At 40.1% G+C, this 20,796-nt stretch overlaps 5 protein-coding genes across 6 annotated transcripts; 3 read left to right on the forward strand and 2 right to left on the reverse strand.

Annotated features, from left to right (window-relative positions):
* The first annotated feature begins 727 nt into the window (after positions 1 to 727).
* fkbp11 (FKBP prolyl isomerase 11) lies at positions 728 to 5,324 on the forward strand. The gene is made up of 6 exons (XM_027016743.3): positions 728 to 1,107; positions 1,402 to 1,464; positions 2,083 to 2,170; positions 2,417 to 2,450; positions 2,685 to 2,755; positions 4,826 to 5,324. The coding sequence occupies exons 1-6, from the start codon at positions 997 to 999 to the stop codon at positions 5,032 to 5,034; spliced, it is 576 nt and encodes a 191-aa protein (XP_026872544.1). The 5' UTR covers positions 728 to 996; the 3' UTR covers positions 5,035 to 5,324.
* A 138-nt stretch (positions 5,325 to 5,462) lies between these two features.
* Positions 5,463 to 10,592, reverse strand: drc2 (dynein regulatory complex subunit 2). Of its 2 annotated transcripts, none has more exons than XM_027016742.3 (9): positions 10,354 to 10,592; positions 9,920 to 10,078; positions 9,556 to 9,723; positions 7,312 to 7,481; positions 7,045 to 7,183; positions 6,773 to 6,937; positions 6,362 to 6,580; positions 6,024 to 6,176; positions 5,463 to 5,792 (listed from the first exon to the last, which is right to left on the reverse strand). In XM_027016742.3, the coding sequence occupies exons 2-9, from the start codon at positions 10,058 to 10,060 to the stop codon at positions 5,496 to 5,498; spliced, it is 1,452 nt and encodes a 483-aa protein (XP_026872543.1). In that variant the 5' UTR covers positions 10,061 to 10,078; positions 10,354 to 10,592; the 3' UTR covers positions 5,463 to 5,495. The 2 variants fall into 2 exon arrangements, with proteins under 2 accessions (XP_026872543.1, XP_026872542.1); XM_027016741.3 differs by having other exon boundaries at positions 9,920 to 10,083; positions 10,354 to 10,590.
* Positions 10,593 to 10,948: 356 nt separating this feature from the next.
* Positions 10,949 to 14,251, reverse strand: LOC145658719 (uncharacterized). The gene is made up of 5 exons (XM_081717411.1): positions 14,227 to 14,251; positions 12,992 to 13,083; positions 12,604 to 12,855; positions 12,313 to 12,415; positions 10,949 to 12,121 (listed from the first exon to the last, which is right to left on the reverse strand). The coding sequence occupies exons 3-5, from the start codon at positions 12,799 to 12,801 to the stop codon at positions 11,916 to 11,918; spliced, it is 507 nt and encodes a 168-aa protein (XP_081573537.1). The 5' UTR covers positions 12,802 to 12,855; positions 12,992 to 13,083; positions 14,227 to 14,251; the 3' UTR covers positions 10,949 to 11,915.
* A 117-nt stretch (positions 14,252 to 14,368) lies between these two features.
* Positions 14,369 to 16,156, forward strand: rps26l (ribosomal protein S26, like). Its single transcript, XM_027016777.2, has 4 exons — positions 14,369 to 14,499; positions 15,279 to 15,456; positions 15,675 to 15,805; positions 16,059 to 16,156. Exons 1-4 carry the CDS (start codon positions 14,497 to 14,499, stop codon positions 16,092 to 16,094), a joined length of 348 nt encoding a protein of 115 aa, XP_026872578.1. The 5' UTR covers positions 14,369 to 14,496; the 3' UTR covers positions 16,095 to 16,156.
* Positions 16,157 to 17,691: 1,535 nt separating this feature from the next.
* rplp2a (ribosomal protein, large P2a) lies at positions 17,692 to 19,455 on the forward strand. Its single transcript, XM_027016776.3, has 5 exons — positions 17,692 to 17,847; positions 18,576 to 18,699; positions 18,878 to 18,926; positions 19,022 to 19,117; positions 19,336 to 19,455. The coding sequence occupies exons 1-5, from the start codon at positions 17,711 to 17,713 to the stop codon at positions 19,410 to 19,412; spliced, it is 483 nt and encodes a 160-aa protein (XP_026872577.2). The 5' UTR covers positions 17,692 to 17,710; the 3' UTR covers positions 19,413 to 19,455.
* Positions 19,456 to 20,796: the final 1,341 nt, after the last annotated feature.

Here is a 20,796-nt window from a genome sequence, read left to right on the forward strand (position 1 = left end):
GAATTTATCCCAGCACAATTTGTTTGATAATGACTGTAAAGGGTTTTCACAAACTGTTTGTTCTGTGTGAATAATTTACCATTAGACCACTTTGTTGTTGTTTTTTAAAGCAATTAAGCAATCACTGCCCTGATAAATAGCTTTAAGCATTATTTTCTTGTGATGTCTAAGACAATAATACCGCACTGAATATATAGGGTATGAAGTCCCCGGTCTATACGAGCATCAACTCATCTTCAACAAAAGTGAAGAACTAAATTATGGCATCTACAATGACAACCATGTCTAGGAATTACATTGAGCAATGCAGTAATGCTACGACAAGGCAAACAGTACGATTTAATGTTCAATGAGTCAGTCAGTGTTCAGAATCAAACTGATTGACGTTTAAAGACAAATCAATAAGAAGGAAGGATAGCGCGTGGGCAGTACAGCTTTTTAATTAAGCAGTGTTATGCCCAATTGGTTCAAAAATAAATTTGACTTTAAAGATCAAAGGCTAAAATAATTCTTAAAGCTAAATGTGTCTGTTGTTGACAAATGCTTGATACGTGGGAAAGCTAATTCAAAATGGCCTTGTGGCGTTTACAGCCCCAGTTTAGTCCAGTCCAGTGAAGTCACATTAGCCTCCTTTATCATAAAGTCGAGTGCGCGTATGCTTCTTGCGCGCCATACAGTGGTAGAAATTGGAACTGCGCTCGGCTGCCTGTGGAGACTTATGGGATGCTGGAGGAATTTTAGAGGCGGGGACTCCAGGGACCCAGGTGTTGGGACAGAGATCGTGGGTCGGCTGCCCCGTTATCCCTATGCTATAATAACACATCAGCCTTAACTGGTGTCAAGCCGTATATTATTTAACTTATATGTCTGATCGATCGACTGTGCAGTCTTGTCCTCCTTCATCCAAATCGCATCCTACAGAAGGAAAGATATTTAGCTACAGAAGTCAGCCAACTTCAATAGTTGTAGTTGTGTTTTCTTTTTAATAGACACACAATGAAACTTAAGAGTGGTATTCTCATAGTTTTGTTCGGTGCATTTATATTCGCCACATCTGAGGACAGCGAGTCGGAGAAAAATGTCGAAGAGTTGGTTGTGGAAACATTGGTAAGTTCTGTTATCCTAAGTTTTTACTTTTAAATACTTCTGTGGACAGCGTCTTCAAAAGTGCACGTAACTGGGAGTGTTAACATTAACTACGTTAACCTTTCACGTTTCACCACATAGAGCTAGCTAGTTGGCTAATACATCGGCCACTGTAAATAGCCTAGCGTTACGTGTACTCTGTAAGCTTATTTAACTAACCAGTCCTGCACCACATGTGAAGAAATACTTGCAGTGAAACGAATTTTTCAATTACACTTATTAATTAGCTATGCGTTTTATACACATTTCTTTCAGGTAAAACCGGAAACGTGCACAATAACATCAGTGGTGGGAGATACGCTTGCAATACATTACACGGTAAGATAGTATGCACTCATGTTATTTTCGAGAGAGGATTTTAGCTATGGTCTCATATAAAACCAGGCACCGCCCAAAGGACTTGAGTCTTCTGTATAAGCAAACTGCAATAAGAAAGTGGATGTATCCTTATGGCATCCAGATAATGAATCTATATCTTACACCTCAACGCGTTGTCTTCAATGATTATGCAGCATTAGCCTGTGAGGCTCAATGAGCCAAATAAATGTAGCTTAGCCTTTGCAACACTTCGCTGGCATGGGTGACGTGTGGATTTCGACTTTAGAGACAAACCCATTGACTGGGATGAAATGGTGATGTGTCAGCATGACGATGGGATCTGGCGTCGAGTGCGTTTTTTTTTTTTTTTTTTTTTGGTAACAAATTGACGTTTGGCGCGTGCCGTGCATTGAGCCTGCTACGGGAGGAGGAACAACACGTCAGCACTCCAGATCATTCAGACTGTCCAGACACCTTAAAATTGTATGAGAGCGAGAGACGAGCACAGCTCATTAACAATTTTATAGATAATTTATTATAATCCGTATATTTAGGCTTATTTACGTTTTTTATGTTTTCAAATATTGATCCAAACTAAACTAGACCCGTTCTACGTAGGGGCGCCTGCTGGATGGCAAGGTGATTGATTCCTCCCTGTCTCGTGACCCCTTGGTTGTAGAACTAGGGAAGCGGACGGTCATCTCAGGTATGTGTAGTGGCTGCGTGTTGCTTCTTTGAGTAGGTAAGGAAAAGAGCAGTAGTAAGATGACACTAGAATTCATGTGCGTTGTCACAGCTTTGCATTCGAGCATGATTTACAGTATTGAGTTTGGTTCTTTATTTTACTACCGTCCAAGAATGGCCTTGTTGCAATGCACAGTGCTCAAAAGTGGACACTTATTTTAATAGAATCGGTTTCTCAAGAAGTATCAACATGTTATTTATGTGACAGGCTTAGAGCAAGCCCTGGTTGGCCTCTGTGAAGGGTAAGCATCAAACTCTGATTTTAATCTATGTATTTATGGAAGAATCAGTGTTGCTTTAAAGGAAATAATATAAATTTGATTTTATATGTTGAGGAACTTCAACAGCTAAGATCAGGCATAGTTTCACTGAAACTACATTCTACCATGTTGGGTTTCTGGTCCAATGTGATTTAATAATGTAACTTTTACCTGATCTTTTTCATGTGCCAATGTGTATAATTTCTTTCTTCTCAGACAAAAAATCAAGGTCACCATTCCAGCACATCTAGCATATGGAAAACGAGGATACCCTCCTACTATCCCAGGTACCATGGCAACACTCTTACCCTGCCACTGAAACATAGCAGAAATATGACACCTCTGAGATTATGTGAAATACATTATTACACATTAACTTCAACATGTGTTTTTGTGGAACAATGCTGTACAAGTATGAATGCCAAGATCTTAAGTACATGCAAGACAGATTTAGTTGCTACACACTTCCAGGAGCAGGACTGTGCTATACAGTCCTTCAAATCTCATAAATCTAGATAGGTTTATTTATACAGTGTGTTCTCAGACTGAAAAAAAATGTAGGGCCAATGACATGGCCAAACAATATACACAAAACTATGTATGATAATTAGCATCTAGCGAACATTTACAGACTGTACATAGGTGCTGGGACACCTGCCACATCAACATAACTATTAATTACCGATATGAGCAAATAGCACTGTGCAAAATAAGTTTTTTAATTGCATTTTTCTCAAACTCACGGTCATTTTACAGCAATATTCAACATGTAGAACAAATAAGACACTACAGCTGTGAATGCTAGTGTATTGGACAAATATGACTAAGTGATCTGCCACCCACAAAGGAGAGTCTAAATGTAGGGACCACAAGTAAGCCAGAACTAGAAGTGTGGCAAGGATATATGGATAAAGCTGAGCAACATGTTTAACAAAATATTCAAGGGAAAGCCCGGGAAGGGTTTTTTATCAAGTTATTTTGCAAGGATGAGACAAGTAACCAGTGCAGTTAATAGATTCAGTGATGTGATCATTTGGTGTATGTAAGAACTGTTGAGAACTTGCTGAGTATTGGCTGTACTGTAGTCTGGCTAAGGTTTTTGAAGGGGATACCAATAAAATGGGTGTTACAGTATTCAAGAACATTTGAGGCATGGAACAGTTTATGCTTCTGTTATGACACAGAGGTGAACAATGTTGTAAAAAGGGTGAAAAAAATGCTTGTTAAAAATTCTGACGAGTTTAAAAAGTTACAAATAGAATGAGAGCGTTTCAGAAGAACTTTATTTTTCAATTAGCAGTGCTTTGATGTTACTTTCCATAATTATGAGAATACTGGAGTTTATCCAGTGTTTCATGCCTTCATACTATCAGGACTATTAGGATTCAGACTATTAGGAAGGTTGGTTGGCTGTAATATATTGTTACTAATTCATGTCTTTTTTCATCAGTAAAGCAATGAAAACAAAGGCTGTAAGAGTGTAATTTGACCAAGGAAATTCTAGACTCTTTACAAAGAAAGGGAAATTTGATATTACTTTGTAGTAATTTGACCCAGTAGGAGCTTTACCAGATTTCTGAAGAACTAGATGTTCTTTAGATCTAATGGAAAACTGATATCTTGCCTCTGACAGTTTATCAGATAGAAACTGAAGGCTGAGAGATCACACAGACAAGTTTTTAACAACGGGGGTAGGCCCAGGATCTAATTGATGGGATAAATAAGGTAATTGAAATAAACTTTGTAATAGAGGATATGCTGGTGGGAGTGAAGCTGGACAGAAAATAAACAGGGTGTTCAGGAAAATTCCATGTAGGGGAGCAGAGAAAACTTGATAGAAACAATTTATTTTGAAAGAGGTAAGGAATTAATCACACAAAGTTAAAAGCAATAATTACAGGGAGCTAGATTAGTTTATTTACTTAGTTTGCCACAAATATTATCATTTAAAAATAAAGGAAAAATAGGATGAGCAAATATTCAAGGAAATAGCCCATATATAGGCTAAATAAGGCCAATTTACAGTGCAACTAAAGGTATCAACCAATAACCTTCATGACCTTGAGCTCATAAATGGAACCATGGAAAGGAGTGGGAGGTGGATACCAGCCAAATCTTAATGGGAGCATGTTCACCTAGATTATTGGTGTTTTTCTCTATTCCAAAACCCCCAATTCGACGTATAAATAAGGCAGAAATACAAAGCTGAAAAGTTTAGGCATCTTAAATCACTTAAAATATTGTACTATTGTAATTACAGAACTAAGACAACTTTAGGATGTTCTTAACAACTTTGAAGTGGAGGAAAACACTGAATCATTATTACACTCATCAGTCCTTGATCTTTCTCTGTGCAGGTGACTCTGTTCTGGAGTTTGAGGTGGAAGTGGTTTCTCTGACACAGCAGACTCCTTGGCAAAAGCTGGTGAATGACATCTTTCCCCTTGTGTGCCTGGCATTAGTGCCCACTTTATTGGGACTTGTGGGTATATACCTCTACAACAAGGCCAAAGCACAACCTCAAGGGAGGAAGAAGAGCAAGGACAAGAAGAGTAAGAAGAAATGAGAAGGACATGAAAGGAAGAATAAACTATTTAAATAAAAAATAGAAAATGTGAAAAAAAGTTGCTTGGAGTGCAGTCCTTGCGACAGTTCCCTTTATGTCAATTTGTTGTTAATTTTGTTTACTTGATATCACAGAAAAATATAATCTAGCTCAAAAATAATTTTTTAAGGCGTTGAACATCATGATCCTGATTTTTTTAAACTACAGGAAGTAAAGGCAGTCTAATGTCCAAAATATGCATTACAGTATAATGTCTAAATATTTTTAAGTGTGACGTTCATACTATTTGACTTCTTGACTTGTAATGTGACTCTTTTACATTCACATTGTCATTACACGTGTCCTGGAAAATTTATTTGTTTAAATATTTGGTATCTATATGGTACATAGTAACCAACTTTGTCTTTCGTACAATATTTTATATTTGCTCATAGCTGCATGTATATATGTGTGTAATTTCTCTACAATGTGTGCTCCACCACATGAGCAGCTTCTATCACTGTATGCCGCTTGTGTGTTTGTGCATCTGAAGTAGTTGATGCTTGTAGTGACTGGCGGGACACTATGAGAAGTGGATTCCGCTGTCGTAAGATCTCGTCGCTAACAGAGATGCCATCCAGGTACTGCTTGAGAAGAACCCTCAACTGCTGGTTCTCCTGCACTAAAGCCACCTTGTCCTGTTCTAGGCACAAACGCTCCAGGAGAACCTTGTTGTAACGCTGCCAAAACTTTTCCAGAATGGTATAGTCCAGCATTGCCTAACATAAAAGGAGATGTGAAAAGTCAAAGATGAAACTCAAGGAAGACATGAGATAATGGTTCTGTGCTATTCTAGAAGTCTTAGGTAGTAACCTTTGGTATAAATGCCACTACAAAATTGCAAGCCTGCTGTGCTTTGAAAGTCAGTAGGCTGGGAGTGATGCAGTGTACTGTTAGAGGTATCACACAATAATGACCGTAAGACGATACTTGGAGCGTATGGAGTATACCCGTGCCAGTTCTTCAGATGGTTCCTCCATAGCATGTGCTCTCTCCTGACTCAACTCCTCAGCACTTAAAGATGATGTGTAGAACGGAAGCACCTTCTCTTGCTCTGTCTCCAGTTTGCGACACATTTCAGCTAGACGCAACAGTTTCTCACCCTGGGGGCAAAAAACAAAGAAGTGTGTCGTGGGTCAAGTTACTTGGCATGCTTGATTTGTTTTGGGGGTTTTCTGTCTGAAATGTCCCTGGAGTCCCTATTTGAGGTATGACCACTACACTCAGAGAAGCTGTTGAGCCTCAACAGGTAGTGAGCATGAGTACAGTAATGAATGTGTGTAACTACCTTTCCTATGATGTCTTGTAGTTTGTTGATGGTTTTACTGCTGTGCATGGTGAGGTTAGCTAACTGTCTCCTCTCAGCTGCTCGAGCCAGACTGAACTTAGCCTTGAGCTGTTGGACTTTATGGGTAACCTCCTCTCGAGCTGCACGGAGACCATGTACAGACACCTCGCATTCCCTCTGACTGGAGCTCAGCTGAAAACGCAGAGCACTGATGGAGTCCTGCATGCACAAACACACAGCACACAGTTCTGTGAATATGAAAACAGCTTAATATACAAATTTTGGAGCTAGATCATGCAAGGTCATTTTACGGCATTAAATTCATTATGCACAATAACTTGCATTTACAGGGCATGCTATAAATATACACCATTTTAAAATCTTGTAGTGATGTGCTTCTCCCTGTCTGACCTGCATTTTCTGCAAGCGTCTCATCTGCGAGTCTATCTCCTGAGCACTGTGCTCATCTCTGGCACGGAGTGACTCGAAAGCGACGCGGCGGTCCTTGGTGGCCTCGCTGTAGTTGTGTAGCACCTGCTGCAACTGCTTCTGGAGCTCCTCCATGGTGCCTTCCAGCTGCAAACGTAACACATTCTCTATGAGTGAGACACCACACCCCTCTCCTCCCACCTGAACAATCTGGCCTACTATAACTCTGCTGTGTCTACATCATTTACCAGTACCTTGTTTTTGATGTCATCTCGGGTGCTCTGATAGTCCTGCCGGACCTCGCTGTCTATTTCAGCATAGCGCTGCTCCATGGCAAAAGTAACATCCTCTAGATATGCAGTTTCTTGCTTCTGTAGCATCAAAATCTGTTCCCTGAAAAAGTAATACAGTTAAAGCACTAGACTGAGTTAGTTTGAATGCCCTGCAAAAAAAAGGCATGTACACATTCAACTTACAAACAAGATGAAGTGGAAGATGTTGAGGATAAAATATGTGTCTACCTCTCAACATTGTATTCAGTGTTGAGGTCCTCAAGACCAGTGTCCCACTCTAATGCTAATGCAGCCAGTCGCCCCTTCTGGAGCTCCAGCAGGCGATCCATGCTCTGGAGATGAGCCCTAAGTGCGAGAGCTGACTGCTGCTCTGCTTCACTCATATCACACACCAAAGACTGCAAAACATACACATGCCCAGTCATGGAAGCAGTGTTTTTGGAGGACTCTGATGCAGTCTTTTACAAAAACAATCACTCATGCTGATAGTCATTAGGGGAGAATACATTAGATAAAACAAAGATATCTGTCAGTCTACAGATGGTGTTCTGGTGTTTCATAAAAATGTTTTATTGTTCTGTATATTTTTATTATTTAAAAATACTAAGTGATTGCCCTTGGACAAATTAAATGTATTTTCCACCAGACTGTTCTTTTTATTTTTTTGGTTGTTGTCACGGTACGACCTCTCCTCCCAAATGTCTCCCCGTGTGTGTGTGTGTGTGTGTTCGTCCGTGTGGCCATGCCCTCCCTATGCTCCACACCTGCTCCTTGTTGTGTCATTAGTATGCATGTATAAAAGTCTATCGTTTACGTGTTACAATTGTCCGTGTTTAACCCTCATAGCCTGCATGCTATGTTTCCGTGTTATGTGTTAATAAACTTATGTCTTTGTTTTACGTGACTCGTCCCCGCATTCTGCTTAGCCTCGTCATTACAGAAACTCCAACTGACGAAGGATGCCTGGGAAGGGGAGCAAAAAAAGGAAGGAAGGAATGCCCTTCCACAACCCTCGCAGAAAGACACTCCATAATCCTGGCCTCACTCCATACTCCCACAGTGAGGGAGAAGGCCAATGGTGAATTTTGGGGAGGGCCTGTGTATGATCCAGGGTCGGACTCTGCGGAGTCCTACAGACCACAGCCAGACTATGGGGAGCAGTACTGAAAAGTGGACTCCGCTGGGTCTTACAACCCCTATATGGACTACTATGAGGGTTATGCGGATTATGGAGAGAGAGGGGAGTGCAGTGACATTAGTCTGCGGTCGGACTTGGGGTTCGATTCTGTGGAGGATCCACCAATGGAGGTGGAGGAGGTCCTCTATGGGGATCCTCTCACTGACAGTGATGTGGAATCTGCAGTCTTCAGGAGCGAGGAGCCTCTGGCACCTAAAATACTGCCCAAGGCTCTGCCCCGGGGCTGCCGCTCAGGAACAAGCAAGCCGTCCCATGCGGCACACAGAGGTGACCTCGTTTGAAGAGGAAACTCCCTCCACTAGGGCACACAGCCCTGGAACTTGTGCGCCAGTACCGAAGCCTCGCAGATGCAAGAAGGAAGTGACACCAGTGCCCACCCCAGAGACAGGCAAAATAGCTTCTGCGCTTCCTGATACGGGTGTGCAGAAGTCACCGCCCCCCAAATTGGTGCGGGGCGACCCCCCACAGACAGGTTGGACTTCAGCCCAGCCAACGACTGGGGAACAGCCTGGGGCTCTTGCCGGCTTTCCCAGACTCTTTAACATTCCTCAGTGTAGTTTTGTACCTCTCCCTATCACGCTGTCTGTGCCAGTCGCTTTGTCCCCCTTTGTGTCAGTGCCTGTATCTTTCAGTGTGTCTATTCCTATGTTTGTTGTCATCCTGGTCCCTGTCCTTCCCCCATCTGTCCTGCTTGCGCTGGCCCATGTTGGTTCGCTTAGTCCTCCGTCTATGTCATTTGGTGTTGGCTTCGGGGCCATAGCCTAATAGGCTGGCACGCAAGGAGTCGCACCGTTGGGGAGGCGGTCTGTCACGGTACGGCCCCTCCTCCCAAATGTGCATGTGTGTGTTTGTCCGTGTGGCCACGCCCTCCCTGTACTCCACACCTGCACCTCATTGTGTCATTAGTATGCGTGTATAAAAGTCTATCGCTTATGTGTTACGTTTGTCTGTGTTTAACCCTCATAGCCTATGTGCTATGTTTCTGTGTTATGTGTTAATAAACTTATGTCTGTTTTATGTGACTCGTCCCCGCATTCTGATTAGCCTCCTAGTTACAGTTGTTTGTTGTTTCATGCTCAGTATTCCTATTACCCTGTTTGAAGAACAGTTGAGTAAGGTTAAGAAGGGAGGAACTCAAAATTGTGAACCACTTAAATAATTCAGCAGGCAGGCTTATTCCAGTGAATCCAGTGGTTACTATTACATTTCTAGATAAAGTAAGGTGTCGTTGAAACTGTTGGATGGCTAATACAGATTCAGGTGTGCCAGCTCACCTTAATGACGCTGTCCTTGCGGTCTAGGACTCTCTCAAAGGTCTGAATGAGTATTTCAATATCAGTGCGCAGCTCGACGGCACGCGTCTGGCGCAGGACAGCACGCCACTGTTGCATCAACTTGTGCCGGTTTACTGTGCTGTTCCGCTCTTCCTTCTGCAGCTTATCCTACCAAGCACACACACTATCAAAGCTTGACTGAATAACATCATAGCCACGGCAACATATTAGTTTACATTGTTTAAAAAGATTGAGTTTTTAAAAATCAAAATGTGTAATTATATATATCAGGTGTAACCGTATAGTTTATATATATATGTTTAAACAGTCATATAGTCATCAAGCAAAGCACGCACACACACACCTTGAGAAACTGAGTGAGCATGTCTTCTTTTCTTTTAGCCATTTCCTCCTCAGCCCGAGCCTTCTGCTGCATGTACACGAGTCTCTCCTCCTCTGTCATCGCTGCCTGCTTTCCTCCTCCCTTCTTCCCTTTCTTCGGCATAACTGCGCTGCTTCAACACTTTGCTTTCCGAAGACAAAACATTATATTGCTAAACTAAGTTACAGTCAACAGCCTATTACTTCGTTAAATTTTTAATAAAAATAAACAAGCAACACTTGCTAAACATAATTAGCAGCAATTCAAAAATAATCCAAACTGTTTATAAAGATTATTTCTTTCTTTATTTAAAAAGCAATAATAAAGCAGCTAAGTTAGGTTAGCTAACTAGTATCTAAACACAGTAAAGTAACGTTAACAATTTGGAATGGCAGAGTTTAGCTTAACCTACTTACACAGTATTAGTATTAATTCAGTCTGACAAATCTGTATGCGTCCTTCGTTTCAGAAGAAATATGACTCGCAAGGTATGTGTGCCTCGATATAAAATTGACAAACGCATAACTGGCTAAATAAACGTGTAATAAACATGTAACATATGTTCGTTACGTTCGCTATCTGCTAGCTAAAATAAATTTCTTCATAGAGTGCTTCGGTTGATCGTTTCCAAGCAACAAGTAGGTTATAGCTAAATTGTTTCTGGTGGGTCCTAGCTTCTGACAAATTTGGTTCCTATTATCTAGTGGCTAAAGATTGCGCACAAACCCAGCCAACCTTGGGCTCCTCCTATGCATTACATTTTCTAGCCTGTCTGAATTCTAAACCGGTAAATGTAATAACGGAACACAGACGTTGCCAGTCCACTTTTGCTATGTTCCAATGCATAACGCAAATAATTAACTCTCTGGTCCAAGTAGCTTAGTTTTGAACAGGAATACAACAAAAATGTGCTCTAACATTGGATTCCTGAGAACCTGATTTCGGACTAATATTTGGAGTTTATTGCTGCAGCATTATTATTTTTCATACAATAATGTTGTTGCTTTTTTTTTTTTTTTTTTTTTTAAAAAAGCAAAATTTCACAACTGCATTTGGTTTATTGAGTTTTCCTGAATTTCTGTCAACTTTTTTAAAGACTTTAACTTTTACTCAGGTATCTCAAAATCTGCTAAATATAAAGCTCATGGCATCCAGGATGTAAATATTGTGCTGTACTTATAACTGTATTATAGGTGCTTTATTAGATAAATAGGTGTCAAATATATAAGTGTGTTCATTACGATACTTGATATTACTCTCATGGATCCCATGAACACTTGTCCCAGCATTGCCACACCCACCTCTTCCCACCATCATCTCTGATCTGTCTCTGAGTACTAAATATATGCACCTGTTGCCTATTCTCTCCCTCTCTGAACTCTCCTATTTAAGCTCCCCTCACTCGCACTTTCACTGTTCAGTATTGCCATTCTCATCAGAAATACCAAGCTTTTCCTGTATGTGTTAGGTTTCCTGGTTTCCAAACTCTGCCTATTTTACATTTACATTTACACTTACATTTATGGAATTTAGCAGACGCTCTTATCCAGAGCGACTTACAAAAGTGCTTTGTTATTTACTCATAGAATATATCCAAGTACAGTATAGTAGGTTAGAATCAAACATACCAATGAACTAGAATACTGTAGAATACAGGGATGAATGCTGATACCTAGAAGTGCAAAATATATATGGTCTATTTTAAACAATGATAAGTGCTATAAACAATAAGTGCTCTTCAGTCTGCGTTTGAAGACTGCAAGGGACTCTGCTGTCCAGACAGCAAGCGGGAGTTCATTCCACCATCTTGGAGCCAGGACAGAAAATAGTCTCGATGCTTGTCGTCCATGAGACCTGAAGCAAGGTATTTCAAGCCGAGACGTACTTGAGGTTATAAATACTCGAGGTACAGATCGGGCTTGACCTCATGTATGAAGGGGCTGGTCCATTTTTGGATTTGTAGGCAAGCATCAAGGTTTTAAATCTGATGCGTGCAGCTACAGGGAGCCAATGAAGGGAACGCAGCAGTGGAGTAACGTGTGAACTTCGGAAGATTGAAGACCAGTCGTGCTGCTGCATTCTGGACAAGTTGTAGAGGTTTGATGGCTCTTAGAGGAAGACCAGCAAGTAGCAGTAGTCTAGCTTTGAGATCACAAGAGACTGCACAAGCACCTGGGTAGCTTCCTGCGAAAGAAAGGGTCGAATCCTTCATATGTTATAAAGGAGGAATCTGCAAGACCGGGTTAGATTAGAAACATGAGTTGAGAACGACAACTAGTTGTCCGAAGTTATGCCCAGGCTACGGGCAGCTTCGGATGGTGATACCAGGGAGTTCTCAAAGGAAACAGAGAGGTCATGGTAAGGGTTGGGAGTACCTGGGATGAACAGAAGCTCAGTTTTACTGGGGTTGAGCTTCAAGTGGTGGGCTGTCATCCATGACACAATGTCAGTCAAGCATGCCAAGATACGTCTGGAGACCTGCGTGTCAGAGAGTGGAAAATAAATAAATAATTGAGTGTCATTGGCATAGCAGTGGTAGGAGAAACCATGAGAAGATATTACATCACCAAGAGAACGAGTATACAAAGAGAAGAGAAGGGGGCCCAATACTGAGCCTTGTGGAACACAAGTCTACATGGTTTGGATATGGATCCTTTCCATGTCACCTGATAGGACCGCCCATCCAGATAGGACTGAAACCATCTCCAAGCAGAGCCAGTCACACCAAGCCTGGAAATAACAGAGAGAAGAATGTTGTGGTTCACTGTGTCAAAGGCTGCTGAAAGGTCTAGAAGAATCAAAACAGATGATTGTTTGGCAGCTTTAGCGGCATGAAGTTTCTCAGTCATCGCTACGAGGGCCATTTCTGTAGAATGTGTTGGTTTGTAGCCAGAGTGATTGGGATCATGCGGCTGGTTCTGGGTGAGAAAAAAAGACAATTGATTATAAACTGCTCGTTCAAGGGCTTTTGAGAGGAAAGAGAGAAGTGATACCGGCCTGTAGTTGGTAACGCTGGAGCTGTCAAGTGTGGCCTTCTTGAGGATTGGTACCAACCTGGTGGTTTTGACTGCAGTAGGCACATATCCAGAAGATAAGGAGTTGTTGATGATGACAGAGATGAAAGGAAGCAGATCTCTTGCGATTGTCTGGAACAGAGCAGAAGGAATTGGATCCAGCGGACATTTTTTACAGACCTTGTCTCCTGCCTGACACCTGGACTCCATCTGGACTCTGCTCCTTGTTTTCAACCTTGAACCGGCCTGACCTAGAACACCTGCTAACTCCCCCAAACCTGTCTTGCTATGTTTAGGATCCAAAAAACCTCCCACTTCAGTCGCAGCCCACTCCATAATCCTAATAAAACCTCTTGCATCCACTCTTTCTTGTGTTTAGGCCTTAGTTACAATTACAAATTATGCAAGTTTTAGCTTTACTACTTTTTCAGCTCTATCTAAACCTTTACCATCTTAAAGTAATATGTCATAATAAGATATTCACTCTTTTAAATTATAATATGATTGTAAATGTCATAATTGAATATTTACTAAAAGTAATATCTATACCTTTGGACTATAATATATAGGAATGAATAAGTTTTGAAAAATGAAAAATGAAGAAACAAAACAGAGGCCAAATGAGAAGAGAAAGGGAAGCAAGAATAAAAGATGCAGTGAAACAAAAATGGGAGGCTGGAGAAAGGAGGACAAAGAGTTTTTGGAGGAAGCACCCAAAGAGATGCCATAAACATTAAACAGAAGGAAAGAGAGAAAAATATGAAAATAAAACAATGTTTTAACCACACTTTAATTATTTTGTTACGCAATGTAAGATATTACAATAATATTTCTGTTTAGAAAATGAAAAGGCATGTATAAAATGTATACAACACAAGCTGCAGCAGTATTGGTTGTAGGGGGAGAAGAAAGCTCAGGAGAGCAAGAGGACTAAATAAGAGCTAGAAGGTGCTCAACTGAACAAGAACAGCTCACCATTTTGTACTTGACCAGTCTGAGGAACCTAGGCTACCTGGATGGAAGATGTTTACAATCCAAGTGTTCAGAGCATCATCCTAAATCCTTATCCTTTACTAGTCCCAAAAACGTCAGCAGTTTTTAAGGAGACCAAGGCAAGACATCATATTCTAGAGAAACATATTATATTTGTAATATTATTATATTTGTAAATGCTTAGAGGCATCATAAACACCAGTGTGTTTAATGAAAAGGTAGGCTATCGACTGAGTGGCTGTTATGCATGGAACACAGTGGGTAGGTTAGAGTTTTAATCACCTTCAGATGATTGTGATAGCTGAATTACTTTCTGTAAATGAACGACATCACGCCACTCCCTCCGCGATTAATTCTTTAATTCTTCTCTTGTTCTAAACCTTTTCACTAAAACTGATAAGCAATGTCAGGTGTAAGCGTATGCTTTTGTATGAGTCTGTTTAAGTTTCATTTTATTCATTCTCCGATTACAGTATTTTTTAAAGCCGATGAACAACGTTAACACATTTCCGGTACGCCTCTTCCGGTCCTCTTTCCTGCCTCTTGTTCAAGATGGTGAGTGCTGAAACGTGTTGGTGATTTACGCTAATGTGGATTAATGCGATTTATCTCGGTTTGATATAAAGTAAATGTACTTTCATAAAGTGCTACTATTGCGGTAATGTTCTGGGTAACGTCAACAGTAACGACTAGCAAATTCGGTGCATTTTGAATGGAAAATATGTGGCTGTCTAAGCCATGTCGTTCATGCTAATCTAGCTAGCTAATGTTAGCTAACAAGGCCTCGGGTTGTGCAGTGTACAGAATTATTTTGCTGTGTATCAATATTAGTAAGTTGGCACAAATCTATAGCAACTCTGATCAAGAGAAACTTATTACTGATCCTATGAGTTGGCCCGTAAACTTTGCTTTTTAAAATTAATGTTTATTTAGACTCATTTTAGCTTTGGTGGCTATCTAGTTAATAAATAATAGCTACCCAAGGTAGAGTTGATAGGCTTTAACAAGTAATCCTCTATTAGAGTTTCATGTTATTGTTCAGAGTTTGTTAAAGCGAACACTGGCGAGTGGTGCCAGCACACCTAGTGCTTATACTAGAATGCTATTGAGGTCCTTGATTAACTGGATCAAATCGATTTTATTAGGGTGGTAATCAAACTACAGGACAGATCGGGACACAACGCCGATGTGAACTAGCCGCAGCATTTCAGGCAGCCTGTTTAAGCTCTTCTCAAATGTTTGACCTGCGGTTCAACTTCTGGGCCATAGTCATACATCTCCATACGTTTTCATTTTGCAAAGCTAATCTTATGTTCCTCTTTTTTGAATGCCAGACTAAGAAGAGAAGGAACAACGGACGTGCCAAGAAGGGCCGCGGGCATGTTCAGCCCATTCGCTGCACTAACTGCGCTCGGTGTGTTCCTAAAGACAAGGCCATCAAGAAATTTGTCATTAGAAATATTGTTGAGGCTGCAGCTGTGAGGGACATCTCAGAGGCAAGCGTATTTGACTGTAAGTTACTGCATTTGTCAAACACAAACTAAATTTTAATTGCTGTTTTTGTTTGACATGTTAAAATGTTCTCGATGGTGGCACAAAAGGGACAGTGAGTCTAATTCAGATTAGAGAGTTAAGACTAAAGATGGAGATTTTACAGTGAAGCTCAGGAACTTGGCAGTGGTCATATGATACATAACTGAAAACCTGGTTCTGATCTTACCTTTCCGTAGCCTACGTCTTGCCCAAGCTCTATGTGAAGCTGCATTATTGCGTGAGCTGTGCCATCCACAGTAAGGTGGTGAGGAACCGATCTCGGGAGGCCCGCAAGGACCGCACGCCACCTCCACGCTTTAGGCCAAGTGTAAGTGTAGCTGATGCTATCAATTCACACACTCATCAGTATACATACAAACAAGATGCATTAAAATGTCTAGTAAAGAACCTTGTGCACTTGTACTTGGAGTACATGATATGAACAGGCAGCATGACTTAGCATTGTCAGATGCCACTGGCATATTTATTGGAACCCATATTGAAATGTCTTAACAGCATGAAAGCTTTGTCTATAGTTTATTCTAATTTGCTTTTTCCCCTTCTTTTTCCTCATACCGCAGGGCGCTGCTCCTAGAGCTCCTCCAAAGCCTATGTGAAGAATTGGTTGCAAACTGTACACTGTATTGTGTGCACACTAATAAAATCTAGTTAGAAAAGATTTAAAGTGTGATTCTTTTTGAATGACAGTGAAGTGATAACATTGTATGTTAGTGATTGGTCACAAAAAAATCTTCATCCAACTTGAACCTAAGTTGTACATTATTTCAGAGAAGTAGCTGTTTTAGCCATCATGTGACTTAAAAATCACTGTCATGCAAATTTAAGATTTTATTTAAAGTGATTTTGGGTTGCATGGAATCATCGAATAGTTCATAACATGCAGATTAATTTTAGTTAAAGACTTGACTATTTTTAGTAGGGAATTATTTTTCTTAAAGCCAACAAATGGTTACTTAGAAGATAAGTGTATTACTATGGCAAAAAAAACCCTGCCTGCAGAATATACATGTCAAACTTCAGCCAAGACTGGAATGCAGCTAATTGGTTATTGAAAGTTTGAGTATTTGTGCTTGGAGCAAACGTATAACATGGGAGAAGAAGGCTTTCAGTTATGTAGACTTATCCTTTTGCCATCTGTACATCTAACCTACATGAAAGATTTAATACTGCTGAGTGTCAGTCTCACTGATCCTCTTTGAGGGTTGTCAGTTCCTAATCGCCAGACATTTCTCACACATATAAAATAGATCCACTGAGATGAAAACAGCACATGCTGCATTGTCTAGCATGTTGAGAACAGTACATACTGCCCTGTCTTGAAGATTAACATGTCTGTGTTTATTCACGTTTATTCCATATCGGTTTCTTGTGTGTAAGAAGAGTAGCAAAAAAGCTTAGCCTGCTAATCGACGTTTAAGGCTTTTCTTGAAACATCCAAATAGAGGAAGACCAACGTATGCAACGTTTATATTTCCAAGGAGCTAGTTTTCGGTGATTAGAATGTCTGTGCGTGATGGAGCTGGGGAAGAGAGGGTGATGGAAGCGCAGCAGCTGAACAGTGAGGAAGAGGCGCTCCTTCACTTTGGGCGGTATGCTGAAGCTCGAGCTGCCCTACCCTGGGAACAACGCACATTTAAGGAGAAAGTGATGCACCATCTTGATCGTATGTTTCTGGTTTTCCTCGCCATTTTCATCGTGATTGTGCTCTCAGAAGCTGCTTATAAATTTTGGTACATCATGAGCTGGAGGAAAATTTTGCAGTTTCTTCTGGATTCCATGTCTTACCTACTCATGGAAGAAAACAAGGAGGAGTTGCTTTAACTATAATGACCTTTTTGAAAGAATTCTGCTGAGTATCTCAACTTTCACCACAATTAACAACTTTAGGCATACAGCTGTTGAAAATAAAACTGTATTTCTTGCTCCTTTTTTATACGTCTGCTTCATAAGGTCGTGCGTACCTGCTGGAAATATATTTTGAGCTGTGACTCTCATATATCAATAAATCGTTCATTGATTGATCTATCCAAATAAGCTGTTTACTTTTTTTTAAAAAGAACTGAAAGTAAATGTGCTCTAGTAAAATCGTATTAAAAATTCACACTTAGCAAAGGGCGTACACACAACCCAAAGTAAGTAATTGCTGCCACCTACAGGAATTGACTAACCAATGATTGGTCACGCGTTTATCAGCACTGTCCAATCACAGTGTATGACTTTGACAAGAGTTTCTGGAAAGCCAATCAGATCACTCAACACGTCTTCACATCTCGGATATTGCCGTTCGTCTTTCTCTCTCTTTCGGAATTTGCAGCGTGACCAACGTTTCGTGTCTTTCGCAGACTTAAAGTAAGTTCCCCCGGTAACTATATTAGTGATCTTTGTTCTGATTTTATCAACATTTAGTACCTACGAAAGTTTGTACAAGTGTGTTTGAACTTAAGTGGTCAGAAAACGTAAACATTGTAAGCAGCGCTCTTCATCTTGTAATTCCTGGCAAGCTTGAGTACAGTCGTAATGGTAGCTAGTCATGTGCTACACCATTTTGTTAGCTCAGAGGTGACTGGTTATTCGATTTTAAGAGGTTTTGGTGGATGTTCGCGGAGCTCTTGCAATACTTGGTTGATCTTTTCTTAATCCATATTATAAAGATATGTCGTTTAAATGACCTAGCTAGCTGACTTGGTGCAAATTTCTAGCTACATTCGGCACACGTGGAAATGGCACAGCTAACCTAGCGAACTTGATACGTATTCCCGCTAACATCGATGGTACGATTTCAGAGTAGTGGACATTTCTTTATTGTTGGCTAGCTAATGGTAACAACCCAAACACCAAACACCCTATAACACATCAGACTTGCTTTTCTCCATACTGTACACTTGTATAAACATCGTTTATTCATCCAGTAACCTATTATACTGTTGGATACTTGACACGTTATATGTTGTGGAACTATTAAGCACAGGAGCAGTCAAATACATTTCATGTTTATTAGGCAAGGGTCCAATCTTTTTTTTTTTTTCTTTTTAAAAAAAATATAAATAAATAAAAAAAGTCCACAATTTGCCTTCCAGAATGCGTTACGTGGCCGCTTACCTTTTGTCTGTGCTGGGTGGCAACACCAGCCCCTCTGCCAAGGATATCAAAAATATCTTGGGGAGTGTAGGAATCGAGGCCGATGATCAACGTCTTAACAAGGTGTGTGTGTGTGTGTGGTGGTTTATTTTTTTCCTCATGTTTTATCTAGAACCTTGAAGGCACCCAAATGAATCTACTTTATTCATAATCAATAATCAATTATTGGTGGGTTTTCATAAAATGCACTTTTTTGGTTTTACTGCTGTGATGTACAGATGTGATTTGATGATTACAACAGGTCATCAGCGAATTGAATGGCAAAGACATCAATGAAGTCATGAATGCAGGCATGTTTACATTTATTTATTGTTCCTTTTGCTTCATGTCTGGCATATTTTAATAAAGTGTGCAGTGTAACTAGTTAATGGTCATGTTTCTCTAGGCCTCTCTAAGCTAGCCTCCGTACCAGCGGGTGGTGCTGTGGCAGTCTCTGCATCTGCACCGAGTGGTGGGGCTCCAGCAGCAGAAGCACCTGCAGGTGAGTCTCTTCTTATGTGATGGACATAACTGATCCAGGGTCAGTTCAGTACTTGCCATTTATCAGTGAGTAAAGTACAAGTGATCGTGTTTTTCACTGCAGTGTAGTACTATTAAAAATAATTTTTATTTATTTAAGTCTTTGGGTAAAATTCATTTTTTCTAAATTACTATTTTAAATATTATTGAGTAATGTGAACTGGAAATGTTTCCTTCTAGCGGAAGAGAAAAAGGAGGAGAAGAGAGAAGAATCTGAAGAGTCAGATGAAGACATGGGCTTTGGACTCTTTGATTAATCTTTTTCTGGAAAAACATAATAAAAATGGAAATGCTGTTGAACCTTAGCCTTTGCAATTATTTTTACTCGGAAGGCCAGAAATATGTTAAGTTTGTTAGAATGGCAACAGGGTTTAATGTAGAGCAATTCTGTTTCGTATCTTATTTAAAAAAAAATAATTTGAGATTAATAAATATGATAACTGTCTTTAATGTATATGCACAGTGTGGCTATTTAGGGTAGGTGATGATTTAATGCACATAATTCTTGTTCATGCAAGTTATAGTGCCTTAAGGAATGGCAAAGGAGCAGCAGTACTATTGACACACAATCTTTTAGACCTGCAGAAACGGCATACCTAATACAATGGTAGTCAGTTTAATCTGTGTAATTATTAATGTCTCAACTAAATAGAATTTAGTTTTTTTATGTAGTAAATGTTTGAGTTCTACCAGATCAAAAGTGTGCAATCTCTTTGAAATTCAGTTTTGTATATAAATGCCCTTGATGGGAAAGGTAAACTGAAAATTTGGTAACTAACTTGAGATGATGGAATTAGGTTATGATTCTGAATAGACAATGGAATACTGGTCAAGTATTGGGAGTTAATATCTTAGACACAGAGTTTAAAAATAAATATAAAATTACATGTGACTGACAAAATAGTTTGTTCTTATTACCTGTTACACTTTAGTAACATCATGTTTTCCTAATACCAGAGATCTGCATAATGGATTTATAATATTGTCAAGTATTGTGATAATCAAATATTAGCAGTATAACTGATGGAACCAGGTCATTTTTTTTTCTCTTTCACTCCATCTTAGGAAAACCTGTCAAGCATATAAAGCAAATGTTACTTGACTGTTAACTATTCCATAAACAATTTGTTTATCTGTTTTTGGCTTGGTTTGGAAGACCCAGCCTGTGAGAACAGCTTGACATGAAAGAAAGGAATGAGGTAGGGGCTTTGTAGGGCAGGTGATGCCTGACGAGAAGGGAGTTACCAGAGTAATCGAAAACCTGCTGTGGAATTTGATCTCACTCAAGTGCTCAGTGCACCCCAACCTGCCAGAGTGAGTGTAGGCAAGTGTTTAAAGGCACTTTACACTTCATGATCAGATGGACAGAAACTGCATTTGTGCTGCTTAGTCTGGCCTGTGTGGCCAGCGTGGTATAGAGTGTCATACCAGTGGGCAATTAGAACCATTTCCCTTGCTTACAAATCTATGCAGTTTTTTTGTTTTTTTTTTCTTTTTTCTAGGACTGCCAGAAAGGGCTGTAATAAATCATGCATTGATGTGTGCAAAGTCACAAATGCATGTCTTAATATGTCAAAAGCTGGCCAGCCTTGTTATTCTTTTTGTCAGAATTTCATAAAACAGATGGTAATTAACTTTTAT

Source organism: Electrophorus electricus, chromosome 7 (assembly GCF_041902795.1).
Source record: "Electrophorus electricus isolate QZ-2024a chromosome 7, ASM4190279v1, whole genome shotgun sequence".
Classification (NCBI taxonomy): Eukaryota; Metazoa; Chordata; class Actinopteri; order Gymnotiformes; family Gymnotidae; genus Electrophorus; species Electrophorus electricus.

Bases quoted from the DNA above. Each gene is read 5' to 3' on its own strand.
- fkbp11 (XM_027016743.3), top strand. From the start codon at position 997: ATGAAACTTAAGAGTGGTATTCTCATAGTTTTGTTCGGTGCATTTATA. The intron at 1,465-2,082 runs GTAAGATAGTAT...CGTTCTACGTAG, and splicing joins CGCTTGCAATACATTACACG to GGGCGCCTGCTGGATGGCAA. The intron at 2,451-2,684 runs GTAAGCATCAAA...CTTTCTTCTCAG, and splicing joins CTGGTTGGCCTCTGTGAAGG to ACAAAAAATCAAGGTCACCA.
- drc2 (XM_027016742.3), bottom strand. From the start codon at position 10,060: ATGCCGAAGAAAGGGAAGAAGGGAGGAGGAAAGCAGGCAGCGATGACA. The intron at 7,184-7,311 runs GTAGACACATAT...TTACTTTTTCAG, and splicing joins ACTGAATACAATGTTGAGAG to GGAACAGATTTTGATGCTAC. The intron at 6,581-6,772 runs GTCAGACAGGGA...TTGTGCATGCAG, and splicing joins GACGCTTGCAGAAAATGCAG to GACTCCATCAGTGCTCTGCG.
- LOC145658719 (XM_081717411.1), bottom strand. From the start codon at position 12,801: ATGGCCCTCGTAGCGATGACTGAGAAACTTCATGCCGCTAAAGCTGCC. The intron at 12,416-12,603 runs GTGACATGGAAA...TCTGACACGCAG, and splicing joins TGGATGGGCGGTCCTATCAG to GTCTCCAGACGTATCTTGGC. The intron at 12,122-12,312 runs GTACTCCCAACC...TTTCTTTCGCAG, and splicing joins TGAGCTTCTGTTCATCCCAG to GAAGCTACCCAGGTGCTTGT.
- rps26l (XM_027016777.2), top strand. The intron at 15,457-15,674 runs GTAAGTTACTGC...ACCTTTCCGTAG, and splicing joins AGAGGCAAGCGTATTTGACT to CCTACGTCTTGCCCAAGCTC. The intron at 15,806-16,058 runs GTAAGTGTAGCT...CTCATACCGCAG, and splicing joins CTCCACGCTTTAGGCCAAGT to GGCGCTGCTCCTAGAGCTCC.
- rplp2a (XM_027016776.3), top strand. From the start codon at position 17,711: ATGACTTTGACAAGAGTTTCTGGAAAGCCAATCAGATCACTCAACACG. The intron at 18,700-18,877 runs GTGTGTGTGTGT...TGATTACAACAG, and splicing joins ATGATCAACGTCTTAACAAG to GTCATCAGCGAATTGAATGG. The intron at 19,118-19,335 runs GTGAGTCTCTTC...GTTTCCTTCTAG, and splicing joins AGCAGCAGAAGCACCTGCAG to CGGAAGAGAAAAAGGAGGAG.